General features: G+C 40.4%; 1 protein-coding gene across 2 annotated transcripts; it reads left to right on the top strand.

Moving 5' to 3' along the window:
* The first annotated feature begins 1764 nt into the window (after nucleotides 1–1764).
* LOC126048648 (transmembrane protein 68-like) lies at nucleotides 1765–23663 on the top strand. Of its 2 annotated transcripts, none has more exons than XM_049823902.1 (7): nucleotides 1765–1934; nucleotides 6339–6669; nucleotides 9078–9242; nucleotides 14949–15142; nucleotides 17303–17363; nucleotides 19164–19303; nucleotides 21346–23663. In XM_049823902.1, the coding sequence occupies exons 2-7, from the start codon at nucleotides 6342–6344 to the stop codon at nucleotides 21448–21450; spliced, it is 993 nt and encodes a 330-aa protein (XP_049679859.1). In that variant the 5' UTR covers nucleotides 1765–1934; nucleotides 6339–6341; the 3' UTR covers nucleotides 21451–23663. The 2 variants fall into 2 exon arrangements, with proteins under 2 accessions (XP_049679859.1, XP_049679867.1); XM_049823910.1 differs by lacking the exon at nucleotides 1765–1934 and adding an exon at nucleotides 2076–2339.
* The last annotated feature ends 656 nt before the right edge of the window (nucleotides 23664–24319 follow it).

Below are 24319 nucleotides of genomic sequence, written 5' to 3'. Positions count from 1 at the left end.
TGAAGGGTCTAGAGAGCAAGTCTTACAAGGAGCGGCTGAGGGAACTGGGGTTGTTTAGCCTGGAGAAAAGGAGACTGAGGGGAGACCTTATCGCTCCCTACAACTCCCTAAAAGGAGGTTGGAGGGAGGTGGGTGTTGTTCTTTTCTCCCAACTGACAGGACAAGAGGAAGTGGCCTCAAGTTGCTCCAGGGAAGGTTTAGACTGGATGTTAGGAAAAATTTCTTCACTGAAAGGGTTGTCAGGTATTGGAACAGGCTGCCCAGGGAAGTGGTGGAGTCCCCATCCCTGGAGGTATTTAAATGACATGTAGATGTGGTGCTTAGGGACATGGTTTAGTGGTGAACTTGGTAGTGTAAGGTTTACAGTTGGACTCAAAGATCTTAAAGGTGTTTTCCAACCTAGATGATTCCATGGTTCTGTGATTCTACGATCAATTAAAACACTTTAAGTCACCTGAATTTGCACAACCTTTCAAACTCCATGTCCTCCGATACCTGATGCTGGGGGCTGTGCTGCAACTCAGAGCACTAGCCTTGGACAGGGCATACGTAATCAGAGCACTGATTGTCTTTCAAAGCAGGAACTTCAGCCTAAATCTTCCATATCTCAGACGGCTGTTAACACTTTGCTAACACAGTTCAAGTCTTTCCTGGGCTATTTCATCTTGCAGCAGCATCCCTGTATTATCAGCAGCTTAGCTGAAATGAGCTGGAGTAAAAATTAATTTCTATTTGTTGTCTTCTGTTGCAGTTGTCTTGAGAGTATTTTCTGGGGTCTCAACGTCATAGACAAAACTATGATTGAGAGATGTGAGTGGTTTTAAATGACATGTAAGTGATTTTTGTAAGTAATAAAAAAAACTTTAAACTATTCCAGAAACATTACAATACTGCTCTAGTGAAGAGCAGTTACTATAATAGTATTTTAGAGGCCCCCTCTAAATTTTGACTCTTTTTAGAGCAGTATTATAGAAACTAGAACTAGAAACTGGTATTACAGAAACTAGTTTCTTTTCATACAAACAGAACTGTAATCGGGGGTCCAATCACTCCGCTGCTACACGTATTTTCTAGCCACTCCATCATACAGCAAAAAAGAAATGAAACCCAGCAAATGCAAACGACCCGTGCCTGCCTCAAAACATAAGCCGCATTTATGACTCTGTTGGTGTATAACTTGCACACCAACAACGCGAGCAAATCCTCTTTCTTAACTTTTCGTACGTAAAGCGTACCCACCTCGAACTACAAGATTTGGCGTTGGGGCAAAATGCCCTACTGGTGACAGCAGAAAAACAGATTAATTGGACAACCGCGCACATACCGCCACACGAAAGCGGAACCGACCAACCACAGGAGCCGAACGGGCAGGTGACGCACGCGTAAAAGACGGCCAGGCAGAAAAACACGACGGGCGAAGCCCTGACGGAGCCTGCAGCCAGCGCTGTCGCGATGGCTGTCGCCGACAGCCGAGGGCAGGGCGCGCGGCGGTGAGGACGCCACGTGCGCCGGGCCGCCTGGAGCCGCGCCCGGGCTCTCTCAGCGGAATCGCCCCGCCCCGCCCCGCCCGCTCGCGGGAAACGCGCGCCCCCTGGCGGCGCCCGCTCCTCTCCCGCCGGAAGTGCCGGGCGGTGCGTGCCGGACGCGGTCCGGGCGGCTCCCGCGCCCCCGGCGGCGCGGAGTTCTCTTCTCGTCCCGTCCCGTCCCGTCCTGGCCCCGACGCTCCGCCGTCGCCCTCGTTCTCTCCGCGACCCTCCTCCCCCTCCCCCTCCCGCCCGCCCGGTGTCCTCCCGCCTCCGTCCCGCCGCGGGGAGCCGCCCTAGCCCGGCCGCCCCGCGGGCACCCGGCCTCCGCGGGGGCGGCGGGCGGAGAAGTAAAACCAGGCCCCGGCAGGGACGCGGGGCTGAAGCCGGAGCCGCCGCTGCCAGGGGAAGGTAAGCGGGCGCTGCCCGGGGCGGGGGTGGGGGTGGGGGGGGTCGGTCCTCGCCCGGGGCCTGGCCCCCGCTGCGGCCCCGCAGGTCCCCGGGCGGGAGGCGGCCTGTGTTGGCTCCCGCCGAGCCTGGGGCCCTGCCTCCATCGCCGCCGGGACGGGGGCCGCTTAACTGGGGCAGCCGGGCTGCGGCTGTGTCCTTCTTGTCAGAAAAAAGCAACGCCGACCCCGCCAGCCTGCTGCAGAAGGAACCGCTGCCCGGCCGTCACAGCAGCAAGAAGCAGGCCGAGCCTTCTTTCAAAACAAGGACGAAACCAACCGCCCTCTGACTTCTGGGGTCTCTCCGGCCGCGGATGCCGTTAGCAGGATTGTCGGGGTCTTCTGTTCTTCTTGCCTTTGTGGTGGCGTTGTGAATTCTAGCAGAAATACTCCCCGTAGCTGGCTGATGCAGTGGAAAGCGGTGTATTTTCGTTGGCAGGGGCCTGTCGTAGCTGTTGCTTTGCAGCATCTTTCTAGTTTGGAGGGACTGGAACGTTCTCCGGAGGTTCCACTTACACATTTCATACACATGCTGAAATCACACTGTGTGTGGTTTACAGCAGTGTACGTTGCTTTCCATAATCGCTTCTTCTAGCGTGAGCTATAGGGTCTCAGGTAACGCAGCATCTGCTGACTGCAGCTGAAGACCACTGTTGTCGTTTAGTTAAGGACTTTTCTGGGTCATATGCTAGACGTCAGTGAAAGGAGTTCCACGTTAGCCTGGTTTCCATTTCACCGTCAACGTAAAGCCCTAAGCATAAGCTTAAGTCAGGGTGCGCTGTCATTAGTCAAATGAGAAATTGCATCTCTTTCATCTAGTGAAAATACATATAAGCTGGTCTGTGAGGAAGCTAGAACTCAAATGAGAAATATTTGGTTTGAACTGCACAGCAGGAAATGTGTTATTGGTGTCAGTTAAAATAAGAAGTCCTTTAAGGGTTTGCTTGTGTTACAGAGGGATTCTGCCTGTAAGTTGGCTAAGGGTGAGATGTAGTAGTACTGCACCCCATTGTAGGTTTTAGATTTGGATGGTGGCAGATGTCAGAAAACCTCTGACAAGGAGGGCAGGATAGTCTCTCTTTGCTTGAATGAGGTCCTAATCAGAGTGACGTTGCTGGTGTTTCTAGAAGACAGTGTGCTTTATCTTGTAATTTTAACTGCTCTGGGCAGTCGTAGAGTAGACAGCTGTAAAGTTCGAACAGACCAAAATGACACTATCTGTTAGTGGCGTAGATGAACTATATTGGACCTTTATTCAGTGTGGAGCATCCTGTGCTTTTTTTGATCATGGAGACAGAATCTGTCTTTGCTTCTTCACTGCCATTGCCTTTGGTAGGGTGTCCAATGTGGCAGTAACGTAAATCGCACTTGGGCTTGGATACGGAGTACTTTTGTGGATGTACCCTGGGTGATCAGAATGAATGCTGGACTTGTTATGGGGGGAGCAAAATTACAGGAGATAAAGACCTGGAGTAGGCCTTTATCTGGTGGATGGTAAATCAAATACGAGTGAGGATGGCTATCTACATTTTGGGCTACTTTAGCAAGGCCATAGGCGTTAGATCAAGGAAGTATTTACTACCCTCTTTTTAGCACTTTTGAGACCTCAAGTCCAGTTTAGAGCTTCACAAGAAAGATGCTGACGAACTGGAAGGAGTGCAGATGAGGGTCACTGACATTGTTTGGGGGCTGGAGCACATGGTGTCTGTGGAGAGGCGGAGGGAGCTGCGTGTGTTTAGCCTGAAGAAGAGAGGGCTTAAAGGGGATCTACCGCTGCTCTTAATGAGTGCTTATAGAGAGGGGGGAGTTAAGCTCTTTTCAGCAAAGGGACAGGAGGCAACAGGCACAAAGTGCAGTAAGGAGAATTCTAACTAGAATAAGGAAAATCACTTTCACCATGAGGGTGGTCAAGCACTGGATTAGGGGCCCAGAGAAGCAGTGGGATCTCCATCCCTGGAAATATTACAAACTGGACTAGACGTGGCCCTGAGCAACCTGATCTAACTTCTTAGTTAGCAAGAGGTTGGACAAATGCTGTTCAATGAGCCTTTCCAATATAAATTATTCTATGATTCTCTTCAAGATGAGGAAACAGTGTTGTTCACAGTTGACTGTCTGTAATGGAAGGCAGTGCTTTAGATGTTACCTCTGTGGTTGGCAGCAAAGATGTCGGATTTTAATTTGTGTTACAGGTTAGTGCATAGATATGCAAGTAAACTTATAAAACTGCGATGATTGCATTTAAGGTATTGCATCTAACATTACAGGCAAAAGGACAAGTAATATTTTGCAAGGCTGGCACGTGGACAGGACTTTAAATTTACTTGGTGAGGATTTTGTGTTTGGAGAAAGCCATAAAGAATTAAAAATATAATAGGTGGGAGAGTATAATTTAAGTAATCTTTAAAGCTGTATAATCACCTCCGAGTTTTGAAAAATGTTTCTGTGCCATAACCCATGCTCCATATTGTTCTCTAGCTAGTAGGTGGAACCACTGGAGAAGTCCAGGCATAACAATCTGATTAATATTGTGGTGTTGAATGCTACTCCTAAATGTTGCTTGGTCTCACAAGTCACATTTCTTGTACTTGCTGTGGGTGTTTGCTGCCTGACAGGTTCTGAAGTTCAGCGCTGGCAACTGGAATGAGAAGGAGCTTTCTCTTGCTTTTCCACATGCTTGCTCTCTCCTGTCCTTTCCCCTAACATCCTCCCTAACACACGTGCATGAAATCAGTGAAGTGCATGTCACTAATGCTACGTGCTTATACATCGCTGAAGATGCTGCTCATCACATTGTCCTCAAGAACATGCTGAGGAGCAAAATATTGTAAGCCTGAATTAGTGGAACAAGCATGGATCGTGGGAGCAAAGTCCTTGTCATGAGATCAGCTTTCTTCTCATTAGTAGGAGTTAACTTGAGCAATGTGGTTAGAGGCCAATTTCAAAACAGAAGGAAAAGGAACATCCTTGGCCTATCAGAACGGGAGGAAAAAATTTGAGACCGGGAAATAAGTGAGATGAGTTCTGCTCTAGTACATGTTTCAACATCTCATAGCAAATGTGGAGCAAAACTGATCTGCTTTTGTAGTTTTTGTTGTCATTGGGGTTATGGTAGTATTAGCAAAATTATCTTCTGAATTTCAGTCACTTGTTGCTTGCAAAAACAGAGCAAGAGTGAAGGAGTAATAGATACATGTCTATCTAGGCATAGTACCTTTGCAGTCATTTATGATGTAAGTCACATTTTAATACAAAAACAAAACACAACCAACCCAACCTTAGATTCTTTTAGAAATTATTGCTCTTAATCTGTTTCCCTCTACAAGCCTACATTACAGTTGCAAAACGTTTCTCTTCTTGGTCCTGAGTAACAGTTAATTCAAGTCTTGACCAAAACTTTTCTAGATTAGGATAACTTTTTCTTCCCCAAGGTATTATTTATGTTGTTCTAGAACTGTAGCTAAGATAGCCAAGTGTACGGGTTGTCTCATGTTTGTAAGATGAAGCGAATAGCAAGTTTTCCCCTAAATAGTAAAAAGCTAAGAAAAAAGTGTTGCTCCAGAATTACAGAAAACCTGAAATATCAGCCCAGAGAGGTGTAGCCCTGAAACTTCTTAGGAGCTGGCATTGGAAAAGATTGATTCTTACACATAGACAAGAGTAAAGCCAGAGCAGTTAAAACTTCTAGAGGACTTTTGTGATCTTTTTCTCCTTGTCCTTTCTGCAGCCTGTCTGTGTCCCTCTGGGACTTTGCGTTTCACTATCTGTAAATTTCCAGATATAGTTAAAGGTCTTTACAGGAGTGACACTTGCTTATTAGAGACCATCATCTTCCTGAGTCATTGTATGCTTGTGGACAGTGGAAGTGTTCAGCAGGTTTTTTTTATAGCACTGGGTTTCTGGTTGTGCTGTTTCCTGTTGTAGTAAGTGCTTGGGAGAAGGTTTTGAGTGTATTGTGTAGAACAATAAATTACACTAATCAATACAGATTTCTGAAAACCAAAAATACAGTATAAATTGGTATTGGTAACTATACAAATGTTCTGGATCTGCGTAAGTTGAACAGTTTTTAATGAGATAAAAACTTAGCCTGAGATTAAGCAATTGCACTAACTCTGTCAATTAGAATTGTCAGCATTTCCACTACACAAAAGGAAAGGACTGAAAAAAAAAAAAAATCAAGTAAAGGTTTTGCTGTATGAACCATTATGTTTCTAATAGGTGCTGCTGGGATGTGGGATAAATGGTGTATGAGTAAATGTGTCAGAGAGGTTTTTTGTATGATTAAACAGTATAGGCAGGTCTATCTTTTTTGAGGATTTATTCATCTGCCTTTTTTTTTTTTTTTTTTTTTTTTTAAATTAAACAGGAGATGATAGGTGGAAATGAGTCCTGTACTGCAGGACCGATTCCTATGTCCTACTTAACCTGCCTGACTTACATTCTGGGAGAATGGACTGGCGTGGAGCATATTGAAGATTATCTGAGTTATGCAGTCTACCTTTCATGGGTGCTTTTTCCACTTGCAGTAGTTTTACTACTTCCGGGGGTTCTCATCATCCTCTTCTACACTTCCATTCTCCTTCTTCATATTTATAAAAGGAAGAATGAACTAAAGGAAGCTTATTCCAATGATTTTTGGGGTGGTGCAAAACAGATGTTGGCTACCCTATGGGATGGACATGGAAGAATATGGCATGGTAAGCAAGATCTGACTTTTCATTAAAAACTGCTGAAGCTCTTATTCCTGGTTTACCTTTCAGGATTATCAATATATATCTGATTGCTGCTGCTGTTGCATGATATCTAAAATTCAGGCCAATTTTTTTTTCTGTTTTATCAATGACTGCCAGTGGTGCTTGGGAGAAAAAAAAAAAGCCATTGAGACTTTTTTGGATGTAGAATTTTTTGTCTTATGCATTTATTCCTTTGCTGCTACAAAATAAGATCTTTCATCCAGTTGAATATATAAGGAATTTTAAAAAATTGTTTAATTTTTTTTCTTTTTTACTTTTTATAACTACTCCTGGATTTCCTCATTCCAGGAGGACATGAAATGTTTGCTATGTTAAAAATTAGATCCATTAACTATATTTAAATGCCAGTTACCTGACAGCTAGTATGTCAGCACGTTAGCATAATTTAATTGTACTTAACCAGTCTTTTACATACAATGCCAAATGATGGCTTAAAGGAGCACTTAGTGTCAGTTCGCTCACTAGTTGCTTCGAATTGACTTTAGAGCCCCAAACTATTACAGAACCCTAATTTTTTTATTTTTTGTCTATGTATTTGACAACTGCGTTCTCTACTAGAATGTCAAAACTAAGGGCTCTATTCTTGTCCTTCTACTGTTATTTCTTTTGTAAAGACAGACTTAATAAATGAATTGGCTTTTCTTTCTAAGGAAATCATAAGCCTCTTTCAGAACCATTCAGTCTAGATGCAGCCAAAGGAGAAAGAGATGTTTAAGAGCAATTTACATGAAGAACAAATCCTTCTTGAAAATCATCTCTATTTGTTCTCTAGTCAAAGGGAAGCAGGTTTTCAAGGCATTGATAACCAGATGGTGCAGCGGCTGTATCAGATAGGCTTTGTAAGACTAAGATGTAACTTTCAAATCTAGGAAAGTACACTAGATCAGAATCAACAGCTACATCAAAGAGCTTAAAATGCTCACTTCACAATAAAAAGCTATTTACTTTTTTTCATAAGAAAATTATTTTTTTAAGGCTTTGGCTCTTTTCATCCTTAGTAACTTTTTCTTTTTATAAGGTCTAACTTTTTATTTGCGCAGGCAAGATTCTTATCCAGTCCCTTACTGACAGTGGTGACTTTTTTCTGCCCTGCCAGCTGATTCCATGTTCTCTATACACTTCTCTTGCTAAAGAATGAAATGTTTTGCAATTGTATTTTTCCCCTGCTTGATTAATCGATATATCATAGGAAGAACTTTTCATCCTGAAATCTCACAGCATCGGGACCACCCCCCCCCCACCTCCCCACCCCCCCCCCCCCCCCCCCCCCAAACAACCCCACAACCAAAAAGCTCCAAACTGATGTGTGATACCTGGAACTTTACATATATTATGCAAATGCTAGATGTAGGTATCATTCTGGTTATGATTGGCTGGCATGGAGCACAGTTAGTGGTCACTGGGATGGTACAGATTATATGCTTGCAATATGTTGCAGCTCCACAGGTATAGAAAGTAAAATAGAGGGAGAAGAGTCAAGAATACCTTCAGAATTAAAAAAAAGAACAAAACAAAAAACCCCAGTGGAATGGGAATTGCAGATCTGATTAACTTTGGAAGAAGTGACAGGGTTTGGGGCTTTTTTGTTGTTGTTGGGTTTTTTGGTTGTTTTTTTTTTAAAAAAAAAAAAAAAAAGACCACAGCCAAGATACTGTAACAATACTGCTCAATTTTAAGTGAATACGTTCTATACTGATGCATTTTGATATTTTGTGTTAACTGAATATATTCTGCACTTAATTAGAAGTGTAAGTTCACTAAGAAACTTGTGTGTTTTTATGTATGTTTCAATTAAGCATATAAAGCCCCAATTAGGTTTTAGTACTTAGTGACAGAAAAATGGAGCAAGTAAGTAACAAAGATAAGCTTCATACTCTGGAGTAAAAGGTGACATCTAAATGGATGTTGTCATGTCAAATCTTCTTAAACAGTTACTGGTGGCAATGAACTTCATTTAAATAGTAGCTTGAAATAGTTGTGTTTTACCACTCCAATCCTTATTTTGATTTCTCTTGAATGGTTGATTAAGAGGACTCTGCAGCCTTGAAGACAGTGAACTGAAAAAGTAAGGAAAAATTATACAGTTCAAGACAGTGAGGCTGGGTGTTTTGTTTTCATTTTTTTTGGTTGTTGTTCTTTCTTTAAATGTGACTCTTCTGTTTTAAATTAAACTTGTATTTCCTGTGAAAGCAACTTAGTAAATGCTGCAAGTAATCTCTTGACTTTTTAGCAGTCACTTTGCACTTACTGCTGCTTAATAGCTATTGGTTTCAGTTTGCCAACCTGCCAGAGTTTCTTTGGGATAGAATTGTGTCAGACTGTGACATTTGTTATGCTTTAACACCTAACAGGTTATGAGCTTCATGGTGCCGAAAATATTCCTGAAGGACCAGGACTTATTGTGTTCTATCATGGAGCTACTCCTGCTGACTGTATCTATTTCATGGCTAGACTTCTTATACAAAAGAAGAGATACTGCCACATAGTAGCTGATCATTTCGTCTTTAGATTACCAGGTAACATACTTCATTGTCAACAACTGGTTTGAGAAATCTAATTTTTATTTTTTTTTTTTTATGGTGTAGTTAATAAAAATTGTGCCACAGGAATGCTGCTCTCAGAACAGACATTCAGACAAATTTAGTGAAAGTGCTGAGGTACAGCTGTCTCTAACATGTTCTTTACAAACAAGAATGAGTTTATGAGACTGGCTCATGCAATAATCTGATGAAATAAACTGTTTGGAAGCAATGCTCTTAAAGTTGATAGTATTAATCTGGGGAGATGGATGTATTTTTGTATCCCACTCAGTTGAGAGTACGGAGGGCAGTGGAACCTGTCTCCAAGAAGACTGTTCCAAGTAGAATCTTTTTTGTAGGAAAGCTGTAGAAGTGTCCAACAAGTTTGTGTGAAACGTGAGGTGAAGCATGAAGAAAATGAAAAATATGTTTAGGGCAAGATTTTGGCTGGACAGTGTAGTGAAAAACACTTCTGATTGGTGAAACTAATTTTGTGAGGGGTTTGGTTTTTGTGTGTGTGAAATACAGTAGTACCCAGTTCTTTTTCCAAGTTCAGTTTGTGACTAAAAATCTTTTAATTCTTTCTGTGAATTTACAGGAGTGTTCTGTAGTGTACTGGTGCTTTTAGTGGAAACAACTCGTATCAGAAAACTGTCCTTTTGTCAGTATAGTTTTACTTCAGCCTTAATCCTCTGAAAACTGAACTTTTTTCATAATGGTAACAGCATGGCTTTGCCTCTACAACTGCTTTTGCCAACAGGCTAGGATTTGTCAGTTGATTATCAAATCTTTTGCATATAGCTGACTAACGTAACCTATTTTGTAATTTAGATTTGGGTCCATATTGTATGTATTGTATCAATACTTATGCACAGTTGTTTATCAAGTGGGAGAGAATGTTGTTTTTCTTCATTTCTGCTTTAAAATAAGGTTCTAAGTTTGAGCATACTTTTGAGTAGCATCACAGAGACATCTGGCTGAATGGCTGGTCTTGAAGAATCGGGTTCAGCAGTATACCATCTAGCTAACAGCTGGTTTCTAAAGGCATTCCTCAGGGACTGATACTGGAACCAGCTCTGCTTAATGTTTTTATTGCACACCTGGATGAGGGGTTAGAGCATGCTTGCAGGAAGTTCATTGTTGATACCAAACTGGGGAAGCAGTCAATACACTGGAGGTTAGAGGTGGTATTCAGAGTGCCTTCACAGAAATGAACTGGCGGAAACATCACAAAGTTCAGCAAAAGCAAATATGAAGTTGTGCATCTGGGGAGGAGCAATCCCATGTGGCAGTACCCTGGGCAGAAGGTGGCTTTGCAGGAAAGGACTTTGGTATTGTAGTGGACAACAAGGTGAACGTGAGTCAGCAGCGTGCCCTTGCAGCAAAGATGAACTGCACGCTGAGCTTTTTTTAGCAGGAGTGTGGCCAGCAGGCTGAGTGAAGAGGTTTTTTCCCTTGGCTTGGCACTTGTGCCAGCACGTCTCACAATATGGTGTCCTGTTTTGGACTCCCCAGTACAAGACAGACGTTGACACACTAGAGCATGTTCAGTGGATGATGGGGGGCTGGAGCACACAATGTATGAGGAGAGGCTGAGAACTGGTTTTTTTTGGCCTGTACCAGATAAAGATAGGGGAAGATATTATTGCTGTCTTCAGCAACCTAACGGGAGGGTGCAGGGAAGAGGGAGTCAGACTCTTCTGACAGGTGCACAGTGATAGAATGAGAAGCAACAGAGCAGTTGCAACACAGGAAATTTTTATTAGATGTGTGGGAAGGTATTTTACCACCTGAACAGATTGCCTAGACAAGTTGGGGAATCTCCATCCCTGGAGACTTTCAAAACTCTGCTGGGTGAGGCCCTGAGCAGCCTGATCTAGTTGGACCCGCTTTGAGTGGGAGGTTGGACTAGATGACCTTCAGAGGTCCCTTCCAACCTACATAATTCTTTGGTTCTGTGAATAAATTAAGACTATTCAGGGAAGATGAGCCCAAAGAGCCCAGATAATGTTCTGGACTGTGTCTCAAAATCTGAAGAATAATCTATGACTGGCAACTCAGATAGATGGTGCTTCTCTTGTGAATCAAACCAGAAAGACTGCCATAATTTTATCCTAGTACTAAGACTGCCTGATCTTCATTAAGCCTTCAGATTAAATTGGATGCCTTTTCAGAAGATGTTTTAGTTAACCAAAAGTTATTATGCTCAATGCAGGAGAAATGGGGGACGTGGGATAGGGGGTGCATTTGGAGAGTCTGTAGGCTGTTAGACACACTTGGATTAGCTGGTTTAATGATCCTTCTGTTTTTATGATTATTGAATCTACTATGAATAGCTGTGAGGAATGGCTTGTCCCATCAATCTGAATCTTGGGCCCATGCCAGTATGCAATTGCCAGTTTGCAGTCTCATTGCATCCTCTGCATTGGGCACTGCTGTCCTGAATTAACTGCAATTAACTGGAGTGTGTTTGTAAAATGTTGCTCTGCCTCCTAAGGGATGCATGAACCTGCAAGGGGTCAAACATGCCTCTCCCTACTGCTTAGTCTTGAAGGATACAGCTTGATAACTTGTGAAGGGAATCTAACCTAATAGGAGGCTTCCTATAGATACCTGGAGATTCCTATTGAACATTGCCTAATGCTTCTTTCTTTCACATTAATGAAAAAGGAAACTATTAATTGTCTCAATTTATGCTGTATCAGTACTCTGTATGCTTCTGTTGCTTGCGTTTTGGGGCAGAAGGATATGAAAAATGGTCCTGTGGTTTCTTTTTTTCCTTTTAAATACTGGAGGTTAGTCACAGGAAAAAAAACATTCCAATGGTTTCTGGTTCTCTTAGATTCTTAGCTGTGTAATGCTCAGGAATACGTTGATTTCTCTAAAGTTGAGTTAAGAGAAAATCTTTTTCCAAAGAGTGCAGTGAAGACAGAGATGTCACTTGTGTTCTTCTCTATCACCCCTCCTATAGTATGGGCCATTTCTGCTTCCTAGAGTCATCTGGGAGCCCTCTTTAAAAGGTTGCCTGCTATTTTAGGAATCTAAGACAGTCCCTCTCCTGTCATGTCCCAGAGGAAAGGAGCTGTGGCTTCTTGTCTGTTACATACACAAGGTGTTGCAAAGTGTCTTGTGGACTAGATGTTCTGCAGATACACAGGCGTGGTTACCTACAATTGTGGATGGTTGGATTCAGTGGCCTAAATGATTCCTCTCTGTCTGTGGTCCTAAGGGTCAACCATAGAAAAATGATGACATCCTTGCCATTTTTCTACCAGGTAGCTGACAGTCCCTATGTTACAGTCACTGGGGCTAAGTTAGAGAAATTTATATAGCGTGCTTATTGGGATGAGTGTTAAATGCATTACTGGGTACTCTCCAAAGGGTTTTCAAACAGTGGTCCAGATGCAGTGTTGTGGAAAACAGGAGAAGGGTGTGCTGGGGCAAAGGGCAGAGTCTAGGTTGAACTGCAGAATAAAATTAATTTTGGACTTCTTGGTATCTGGAAAAATTAGCATCCCTTCATGCTCTGGAAGGCTGAAAAACTGTGTTTAGATAATTTTGAGAGTTGTTTTGTTGTTTAAAGTGGAAAAAGAGATTCTTGGTCACCTTCGTGCAACAGCCAGTTACTATGCCAGTGTTTCTTCTGACTCCATGATGACCTGTACCTTCGGCACAGAGTGACCCTTCAGGGCCACTGCACTAGTTCCTGTCTCTCTGCTGCTCTAACAGAGCCAGGTTCTTCCTCTTTGCTACTGGAGCAGAGATGCTGATAGTAATGTATGATCTGCTGGCTAGGCTATGAGGTACAGCTCAGAATATGAGGTTTATACTAAATGTCAAGGGGGGAAATACGGCTCAGAAATTTTATGAAGACTTGAAACCCCACCCCACCACTATTCTGTATTACAAATTTTTGCCTGTATTCTGTCCATATTCTGTTCTTGTTTTTTTCTGACCTATGAACTAGACAGACTTATGGTCTTGCTCTATCACAGCCCCCCCGCCCCTTTCCCAGCATGTCCAATGCAGAAGGGAAAACTTTCTTCACAGCTTCTGCTTCCTTGGAGTCTCTTTTCATGCTCAGCTCAACACTTCTCATTTCTGTTTCATCTCTCTCCTGAATGCACTGACAGAAAGGGCTTAGACACAGGCAGCTTTCTAGCACCAGGTACATTCCGGAGAGCTTTAATTAGTTTGGGAATGTAAAACATTGTAAAAAACCAGCTATTTAAGATTCCACAAACAAAGCAGCCGAGAGAAATTAAATTACTTCAGGAAAATTCTATTTCACATGTCTTCTGTGCAGATGCTCCTAGATGAAGACTGCTAGTGTCATCAGCAGTGTGCGAGGCAGGCACAGCAGAATATGAGACAGTTGTAATAGAGTTTGTGTTCTGTTGTCATGTTTACGGACAGATCCCAGTTGTGTATAGATATAAATCAGTAATTATACCCACACCAACTACAAAGACTGGTTAGAGATCAGTATTTAGTTAAGAATAAACTAATGATATGCTGCCTCATGCTTTCCTTCCCCAGCCCTTAGTTTAAGCGGTCTGTAAGAGAAGACAGCTCTGTCTTCTTAACTATATTTGGACTCTTCCTCAGAGAGTCTGTATATAATAAATGTATGTACACAGTAACAACTATTCATTTGTTAACCTGAGGTTAAAAAATCTGTTACTGAGGGGCAAACTCTACTAGGTTGGTTCTGTGTCCTTGTCTATGGCTGATAAGGTTGTTTGCCTCAGTGGGAAGCTTGAAGAAAGAGAAGTAATCTTTCCCATACCGCTCGGTCATCTAAAGTTCCTATTTTGGTATGCAGTACTCATAAATACTGTATAAATTAAAAATTTATTGAACCAAGTGAACATGATTGATTTCCTGCAAACAGAGGTTTATGCTAGTTATGTTCTTTCACATTAGACTAGCTGTCTAAATTGGTGAAGCCTGTGCCCATTTGATGCTTGTAAGCAAATTTTTGATGTCCTGCTGTTTCTTGAAGAGTAGGGTCAGTATGACATTTCAAATTCAAGATGATATGAGGCGTTTATGTAACTTTACAGTTGAACACTTCAGTAAATGAAAAATCTTAACTTAAGACGAATATACCCAACCCAGGCTTGCCAGATGCCTCTTTGTGTGAAAGGCCATCCGAGTACTCACAGACTGAACCAGGGAGTCAATTACTGCAGTGATCTGCAACACAGAGAATGCTGCATTTTCTTTGTCATTCCCCTGCTTGTGCACAGACTGCTCTTTGTTTGCCAAAGTTAACAAAACAAAAAACCCACAATAATTTGCTGGTATTTTCTCTTGTTGCATTTTATTAGGACTGTGCTAAGTTTGAAAAGTAGAGCTTGGGCAAGGAACCAGTGCCCTGGAGCTGGCTTGACAACTCCTTTGAAGAACACATGAAAGATGTCACACAGTGCTTGCCAGTTTTTTCCAGTTTAGTCCTGATTGTGAGGTAGCAGCTGACTTTACTATGACAAAAAGCCACTGAAACCCCTAAATCTTCAACTTTTTACACCAAAATTTATAAGCAGGACTTAATGCTTCAGTCCCTCTAGAAACATCTTTCATTTGGGGTTACAGGTTATTAGACAAGTAAGTTTTAGCCATTGTGTTCTGTGCTGGGAATCTGTACTCAATGATAGCATGAATTAACATTTTCTGAATTAATATTATCTTACCCTACAGGTTTTAAAATATTGCTTGATGTACATGGAGTTATGCATGGACCAAAAGAAGAATGTGTCAGTGCTCTGAAGAAGGGCTGTCTGATAGCCATTGCCCCAGGTGGAGTTCGGGAAGCACTCTTCAGTGATGAAATGTATACTATTATCTGGGGTAATCGGAAGGGCTTTGCTCAGGTGGCCATTGATGCAAAAGTGGTAAGTATGACAGATCACAAAAGAGAAGCAAAGAATGCTAACTTATTAGTACTTTCTTCCAGGAAAAGCTGTTTTATTTATCATATAGTTGATATATTGCTGAGTGTCATGGATATGGTCTACTTGCTCTCATAACTACATTTCAAGACTCTTTTTGTTGCTTTTGATAAGAAGGCTTTGGAGTCAACTAGGAATAGTGTGGTCAGGAAATCCAGAGTTTAAAAGAGTGAGAGATGAAATGCAGGACAGTTTCTACATTACAAGCTTGTGCTGTTTTACCATACCTGGTCAGGATTGTGATAGCTCAACCCTGACCAGAATGGTTGGGAAGCAACCATGCGTCAACATTTCTGTTTTCCCTACCACTGAAGTATACTGTGACCCAACACAGTATAGACTCTCTGGCATTACGTACTGTATTGGCATTTTGTGGTAGTAGGAGATGTCTAGGGCATACAGCGGCAGGAGGAGATGCTGCTCACTAGTGTGAACTGTCTCTTCAGGTCTAACATATAGCATTGTGCTTGATCAGCAGGCAGATAATTATTCATATGGGACCAACTGTGAAATGCACATAAGTGTATGATATATTTGAATTGTAACTATTTTAATAATAATTTCAGAGTCCCTCTTGTTCTATATTTGTACTTGAAAGATCTGTGCATATGACCATAGGTCTGCATATGCCTAATTTGAAAGTAAGTCTTACACCAAGAGTTTTATATTTAGGTACTGTCAAAGAGAGACTAGTTAAATCTCTGGATTTTATACAGAAATAGAATACTTTTAAGACCCAATTTTAAGTGTGCATAACTTTTTCTCAGGAGGAAAATAACACTGTTTAAACAAGATATTTTCAACAGACTTAGATTTTACTAATGTGTTGTAATAGCATATGAAAGGCCGTACTTGGGATTCAGCTATGGTTGTATTAGTTATATTTATTTTATTGAATTTGTGTTCAGTTCCCTTTATGCCCTCATAAAGGTCTTGCACCTTCATCCCCCCCCAAAAAAAATCCTGAGAGATGCAGTAGAATACGAACAGTTTCAGAGGCAGGCTGAAAGTGGGGAAAATGTCTTTATTTAGATTAAAGATGAACTTTAAGTCACCTTTAATTGTGAGCATAACTCCTCATGGAAAGAAAAATGTGTCTAAAACATCAGAAAAATGTGTCTAAAACTGGGACCTTCAACTTCTTGAAGTTGTTTCATTTCAGCAGTTTGTTTGCAAGAATTTTTTTCATATAAACCAACTTGGTACATACAAAAATCACTACCTCTGTGTCAAAAGTAAGATGTTCCAAATAAGATGGTTCTAGAATAAAGAAGTTTGTTACCATTCAGCCTAGGCAACTGTATTTCTTTTTATTCTCTATAGTTGGCATTGGATTATTTACAGACTTCCCCCCTCCCCCCAAAAAACCCCAACATGATAACTGTCTGAAAACTTTCATTTACTAGCTCATCTCCATGCTTGTTTAAAAAAGTTTGAAAGAATCTGAATGTTTGAAAATCACATAAAGAGTCTGTATTTCTGATGATGCTATCTATGTACAGGAAGTACAAACTATAAAATGATATTAAAAAACCTTATGTAGTAGTGGACCCCCTCCTGGTTCTTGTAAATCTTGACAGCTGCTTTCAAGTTCAAAAACAGCAATAAAAACTTGAAATATTCAACACCATTCCAAATATTCATCAGCAGAAGTAAATCATGGACATGTATTGAATATGACATGTCATATGGGAAGCAATACAATCAGCACAGCAGAGATGAATCAGACAAGTTTGGGGTCCCAATCCTCTGAATTCTTCCCTTTGAGCACAACTACAAATTAAGCAACAGGTTTAACCACTTAAGTCACAACTGTGCAAACAGTGCTAGATGAGCAGATGCCTAAATGCTCCATACGTTCTGAAATTCTGGGCTGCTTTGAGAAAATGGACTTGCTGAAACAGTCACTTACTGAAATCTCATGGTATTCTCCAACTTGAAACCTCATGGCAGATGGTCGCAGAAGAACTTTGTTTTGCTTTCTCTGTGTCCTTGTCTGAGAAACACTTCTGAAATTAATTTGCTTGTTGGATTTAAGTGAGGTAGAAGTTTTTAGATAGTGCTATCTTCATTAAATTCTTAATTATTTTTTTTCCCTCCTAGCCCATCATTCCTATGTTTACACAAAATGTTCGAGAAGGCGTTAGGACATTAGGAGGAATAAGTAAGATATTTTCTATTTTTTTGTAGTTTATTTTTCCATATGTGTTTAGCCTATCTCTGTAGAAATAATCCCCATATAAATATGAGATTTGACACAGCCTTGTTTCTGGAGGTTTGCTCTCCAGTAGAGTTCAGAGATGTTATTAGGATTTAATATCAGGACTAGATGTGGTATTGGCTCATCTAAGTTACTCTCCACGTAACAGTATGCCTTCACAGAAGCAGTAGAAGAAAGGAAAAAGGAGCCAGAAAAAGGCAAATAGATTTAGAGCACTTTTTTACTCTGCTTATATCTTCTAGGCCAGCTTTAGGTTTTCTGCTGTCTGTTAAGAAGCAAAGCAAACAGGGGTTTGCAACTGACATGTACTTTCTTTAAATGTTCTCTTAAAGCTCTCTGCTTACACCTCTACCTGTACCTAAACTTCAAATGGTTTGAAATATATTTAATCTGTAGTTGGTTTACTGTTCAGCACTAAACCTGTGGTTCCTCACAAAACTTTGTATTTGCCTGCTCTCTTTCCTCACCTCTATAGGGACTTCGAGCCAGCACATGAATAGATGGGTATATGGCTGAAGGGTCCACCTCTGGGATGATTAGATGCCCACATCTCTGCTGATCTGCTAGTGTTAACACCCCTTTTTTTGTATTTTCCAATTTACCATCTATCAGGAAGGGCCTGAACAGTCTCCTCCATGCCATATTCTGCTTCAAGTATGGCATCATCATCTTCATCAGAGGACTGCAGGGGAAAACAATTCTGTTTCTCTCCCCCTCTAATTAAAAGCTATATATTACATGGAGAAAGCCAAGGCATCTGATGTAGACATGCAGAATAATTCACACTTTTGTTAGGTTGTACGAAAATAAACAGCAATTAATTGTTGACTGTGTTCAGGAGAATCCTCCCAAACAAGCAGAAATTTAAGCCAACATCATTCATGCTACTTATATTCTACAGCAGGGGTGCTAGAGGAAGTGGATTCTGTTGATCACTGGAGGCATTACTCCAGTTTCAATAGTTTTGGAATATTCTTTGTTCTTATAGGTTGCATACAGAAAATTCCACATCTTGGTCAGTAAGGATTTTCTTATGCCAACACCTCAGTTAAAGGAATTTCTTGTCTAAAATTGAGAGAGAGGGTATTAGCACCCATTCAGCAAGGAAGCTGTTCTGGTTGCATTTGGGCTAGATGCTTAGAAGGTGGCATGTGGGGTAGAAGATGTGTCTCCTTAGAGCGGATATAGAAATACCTGGGTTTTCTCTCTTTTTATATTATTTTACTGCAACCAGTGTGTAATCTGAAAGGGCAATTCAGCGTTTTAGCATGACTGGCCTTTAGACAGATAAGACTATTTCTGTGGGACTGAACAGAACAGTCTTCCAAAACTAGTTTCTTATGCTAACCTGTAAAATTAGGTGAACTGTAACCTGTATTGTGTAGCATTCCCTCCTTTTCCAGAGAGGCAGTTACTGGATTTTTCTCCTCTTCTTCCTTCTCTTTGCAGCTACTCTTTGAAGGAGAGATACCACACGAAGTTAGGGTGGAAACAAGTCTGACATTAGCATTAACGCAGCTTTTTGGAAATGACAGTCAAGGGTAGAATAGCACTTGAGATGACACATTGTTTGAGAATCTGGGTCAGGGGCTGGATTACTTGACAAGCCGGTTTTAAGACATACTGGGAAAAAAACCTACAGAATAATCTCAGTCTGTCTGTTTGTGTCCCCCTCCCCGTCTCCACCCCTCTCCCTTCTTCTTCTCCTGCTTTCTCCCTTACCCCTAAATTTTTTCACATTAGAAATATTTAGGTCACTGTATGAACGTATTAGATTGCCACTAGTTCCTGTGTATGGTGGATTTCCAGTCAAGCTTCGTACATTTATCGGAGAACCCATTCCATATGAACCAAATATAACTGCTGAGGAACTAACTGCAAAGGTAAGACAGATATGCATATATATATTTAAAATATTGACTGTTGTGATAGAAAACACTGGAATACTCTTGTCAAGATAGTGATTTCTGCCTTGGAGCTAGATATAGAAGTTGTTGGAATCATGGTAAGCTTTGGACTTCCTTAACTCTGAGTGTCCTTCTTAAACACTATCTTTTTATTACTATACCTTGCAGATGTTCTAGCCCTTTTGAAGTCAATACTGTACCTTGTATTTGCTTCGAGAAACAACTTGCTTTAGGGACTGAAGTTCAGTCAGATAAGACTGCTCTGAGTTGAGAAAGTCATAAGTACTTCACCCAGAGAAAGTGTTCTGGTTTTTGGCCTTTTCAGAAAGGTACTAATGAAACCTCTCAAATATAGCAAATTTGTGGCCACAAACTGTTTCAATTCCATACAATAAAAAAATTTAAGGTAAATAATTTCACTGCTTTGTACAGTGTGTTTCCATTTATATTTCCTCCAACTTCTTGCCCAACAAATTAACTTTTGAACATTCCCCTAGTTCAGATTTAGGTGGTTTATAAAAAGGATTGTCAGGTTCTCATGTTCATTCATTTTATTAATAGGCTTCACACTACAGAAGTGTAAAACCTAAGTGATGCAGCAGTCGGAGAGGGCTGAAATAGCCATTTTTGGAAGCTCCACAGATGGTCACTTCTAGCATTCTGAGAATCTCGCACTCTCTTCACTTGAGAGAAAGAGATTTTCTTCTTGACCATGCAGGTGTCAGTTCAGTTGTCTCTCCTGTTTACCCTCTGATTAGATCTCTGCAAAATGACATCTTATCATGTTTATCTGCATTATCTTATGCCCTGGTTATGGAAAACTGATTCTTTCTTTTGGGGGTTCAGTCTGACAGGACTTTAGAATTGTTGGCTTTCAGGAGAGAATGTGTGTTTAAGTGACTTTCAAACATGCTTTGGCATCTTATGTTTGTGCCAACCCTCATTTGCTTCTGAATTAAGTGCAAATTCTGCTAGATAAGGGCCCTAGAATGTGAATCCCCTAGGATCCTAGTTACAATGATTTTAAAATTGTATCTCATGTTTAAGGCTGTGGCATAGTATGCATTTTCCCATTATATATAGAAAAAATTAAGCTCGAATTATTTGCCTAATAGAAATATTAGATTTGCAGAGACACTTAGGACCATCTCTATAAAGAGATGTGGGCAGGAACCTTCTCCCAGGACTTAACAGTTGATCACATACTTCATGTAAACAGTGGGAGCTTGTACCAAGAATCAGTTTTCCCCTTGCTGACCACTGGTTAACAAAGGCAAATAGTTCTCTGTTCTGTCTCTGACCTTAAGAGTTCAGTAGCCTGTGCTTCACTAGGCAGAATAGGAAGGTTACGGCATGTCCTCACCATAGCTTTTGCATACTGCCCTGGTTTTGAATGTTCCTCATAGAGCTTTTATATGGTAAGAATGGCTGCTATTAACTTTTTGGCCTGCTATGTTTTTGAGTGAAAGTGAATGCTGCTGTCCTATGCAGTATTTTAGGTGTGGTCCAAGTGTGCTTTAGAGGACCAGCTCCTTTAGGGGACTTGGGTACAGGGATAATTCCTTTGTACAAGCCAAATGTGCTGAGACACAGCTGTGTTTCCAGTGCTGCTTCTGAGCATGTGTAGAAGCAAAGTTCCCACATACTGGAAGAGTGTTACTGATGCAAACCAGGGCATAGGCAGAAGTTTCTGAATTGCAGTACAGCACACAGGCACTGACATGCTTTATAGATCTAGGTCTCTTCATTAATTTACTCCATCATCATTTTAGTATTGCGTATCACTAATAGAACTTGTGAACACAGCTACCAGAGATAAATATACTAGTTTGTTGATCTGTTTCTTGGCAGTGATCCCACAAACACAGCCTGTGGGCTTAAATATGGAAAAATAGTATTTTGAACTTGCAGTAGTTCTGTGACATCTGAAAGGATAAAGAGAGCCTAGAAATTGTGTTAACGTATGAACAATATAAAGATGACTTAATCTGACCAAAACTGTTTCTCTTTCCTTACAGACAAAAGCAGCACTCCAAGCTCTAATAGAAAAACATCAGAAAATACCAGGAAATATATTTAGGGCTTTAATGGAACGATTTCAAACACAAAAGAAGGAAGATTAAGGTCTTCTGAATAAACTACTATTTGGTTATAGTAACTTATTCATTCTTCTAATAATAGGTTTTAAATACTGTCCTTATGATACTGCTGTATAATTTAAGATATAAGACACTTTCCCTTGCCCTTCCCCCTGTCCAGTATCAAGCTCAGGAACCCAAACTTCAAATCATTCGTAACGGGGCAAAGCTTAGTCTTTGATAAATGCATTCCTATCTTGAAGGCGTTTTTTTGTTTTTGGTGGTTTTTTTTTTTTTTTTTTTTTTTTTTTTTTTTTTTTTCAAAAATGACACTGGAAGTCTTTATGTACATTGTCACTTGTCTTTTTTCTTTTGTGGGTTTTTTTTCTCCCCGCCTATGGTTGCTCTTTAACCTGAATGTTAGACCTGCTGTAGAGTTAGGGCCTTACTGTCTTGATCATCATCACTGAACTAGGTTTTGCAGGCCAGATTAATGCCGTACAGCATTTATGAAAACTCTCTTTAGGTCGTTACTCTTGTGTTGCTGGAAAACAGTCAACCTTTTGTGGCTTGCAGAACCTCTAGCTGTGCCTGCAAAACCTATGGTGGGAAGTGGTTAGTTTTATTGGGTGAGCTCAGAAAGAGTTTGGAGGAGTGAAAATTGACTAGAGAACTGCAGTGAACCAAGGAAGTTTGTTACGGAAACTACTCTGATGCTGTGAATGAGAACCCTACGGCACAGCTGCTATTCCAAGCCGAGCCATATTGGATATCTGCCCTTGAGTAGAGAGTTGTTGCGTATACTTCTCAATGAACCTGCAAATTCTCCTTTGAAAGAATGAGCCAAGAACTTTAAGAAGTGTAAATGAGAGTACTGTTTAGTAACATGAGCTCATAAAGCTTTATTTTGAAGGAAAGAAAATATTAGTACAACACTTCTTTTAAAAGTAGTAGTTCTTTTGAAAAACAGGATGGACATTCCCAAATACCCTTTAAATCTAGTGTATTTGTAAACTGTTTAACATCCATATTCCTCACAGTTATTTACGTAAGTTATTAAGTCGGGGTTGGGAGGGAAATTGTATACACTTTCATTAAGTGAAAACAATTAAATGAACAGGAAAGAGTTGCAGGATTGGGCTTTTGTGCACTTACAGTAAATTCTGTTATTAGTTTTTTTCTGAACTAAAGCCTACGCTTTTATTGTCCAAATAGGAAATATCTGAAATATTTCTTTTGATTCCCAGCAAGTTTAAGCTACAGTTCTTAAATTAGCATCCGGGAACTCCGTAGTTTTGGGATAGAGGACAAATTCCTCAAGGAAAGACAAAAGAGGGTTTTGCTATATTATGTGGTTTCCTTTCAGTATTGTTGGGGTTTGACCTTTTCTTAAAAAAAACCCCCAAAACAACAACAAACCAACAAACAACAAAACCAAAAAACAAACCCCAACTTTTGAAAGAGCAATTGAATTCAATTTGGTATCCATTCCCCCCACCATTTAAGCACATGCTTTGCTTTATACTCTCATAAATGTGTAAATTAGTGAGATTACATAAATGCATGTGGATGATGCCCTATGTTAGAAAAATATGACTTTATGGGAAAGTCTATAAACTATGGTTTGCAAAAAGCTTACTTATTTTATGATGTTATTTTACATCGAAAGCATTTTATGTGGTGTTGAATTAAATTTTTTAAAGTTTGGGAAAGAATCACATTATGTAAAAGCAAATGCCCATTCTGAAGTTTTTTTAAATGACTTGGGTTTTATTTGAAGGCAAGATTGTGTTCTTTTTAATTTATCTGAATGTTTTTTAAAAAATATTATGTTAACACAGTATGTCATTAAAAGTGATAATGCAAATTCCTACATTGGAGTATAACTTAAGTATGACTTTGTTTTTACTGTCCATCTTGAGGAAAATGTAATCAGTCTATATTGTGAAATTCTGAAAGGCAGCTGCACGTATTTCGTGTTGAGGTTGCGTATATGTAAAAGAAAACTCAGTCTAAAAGGTTCTGTTAGACATGAACAGACATTTGTGAACTGAGATTTTGTAAAATTTATTTTACTAAATATGTGGGCTGTTTGATGCAGTTTTGTCCCTTTAAGTATTGAAAGATGAGTATAAAAAATGAAGGGCAGTATTGGTACTCTCTAAGTGTTCATATTTGTATAGGCCTTTCATATTTATTTCTATATATAAAAAATGTATAGAAGACACCTTTCGAATAAAATTGATAACTGGAACAGGCTTCTGAAGTTTTGTGTTGTGTTTGAACTAAACGAAATTATACATGGCCTGCCCTGCTGAACCCTCAGTGTTTTGAATGGCGTGTAATACCCTTCAGAAGCTCTTCTTGCCTAGTGTCTGAATAGGGGTGGAAGGATCAAAGCCCCAGAAAGAATGACTTAAAGGGAAAATAATTCAGATAACAGTGGAATAAAGGACAAATGTCACATAAACAATAAGGTCTGACTTTTAATAGTTGTTATTAGTGCTGGAAGAGGCCTTAACAGGCACTGCAATACCACTTTAGTTACATTTAAGATTCCACAACAGAAAATATGTTATAAATACTGACTAGTAAGGTTTATTTATACATACTTGGTGTGTGAATGATTGCCTACTTTATTTCATTGAAAAAGGGGGCAGACCTGCAGAGAGACCCTTACAGGGAAGGTAATAGACATGGCTTTCATTTTAGCTGATTTGGTTTACTGTGCATCAGGCGGAAGTATTTAAAGGAGATTTTAGCAGCACTTGACTAGACTGCTGATTGCCTGGTTAGTCTTTGGAAATGCTGAAGATGTTCCACGTTTCTCCATGTGAACAGCATAACCAGAATATGCATTTTCAGGTTGTTTGGAAGTAGAAATAGACTGACTGCTGTACTGACAGGTATTTGT

The sequence above is a fragment of the Accipiter gentilis genome, chromosome 2 (genome assembly GCF_929443795.1).
Source record: "Accipiter gentilis chromosome 2, bAccGen1.1, whole genome shotgun sequence".
Classification (NCBI taxonomy): Eukaryota; Metazoa; Chordata; class Aves; order Accipitriformes; family Accipitridae; genus Astur; species Astur gentilis.
This window is presented reverse-complemented; position numbering and strand designations above follow the sequence as displayed.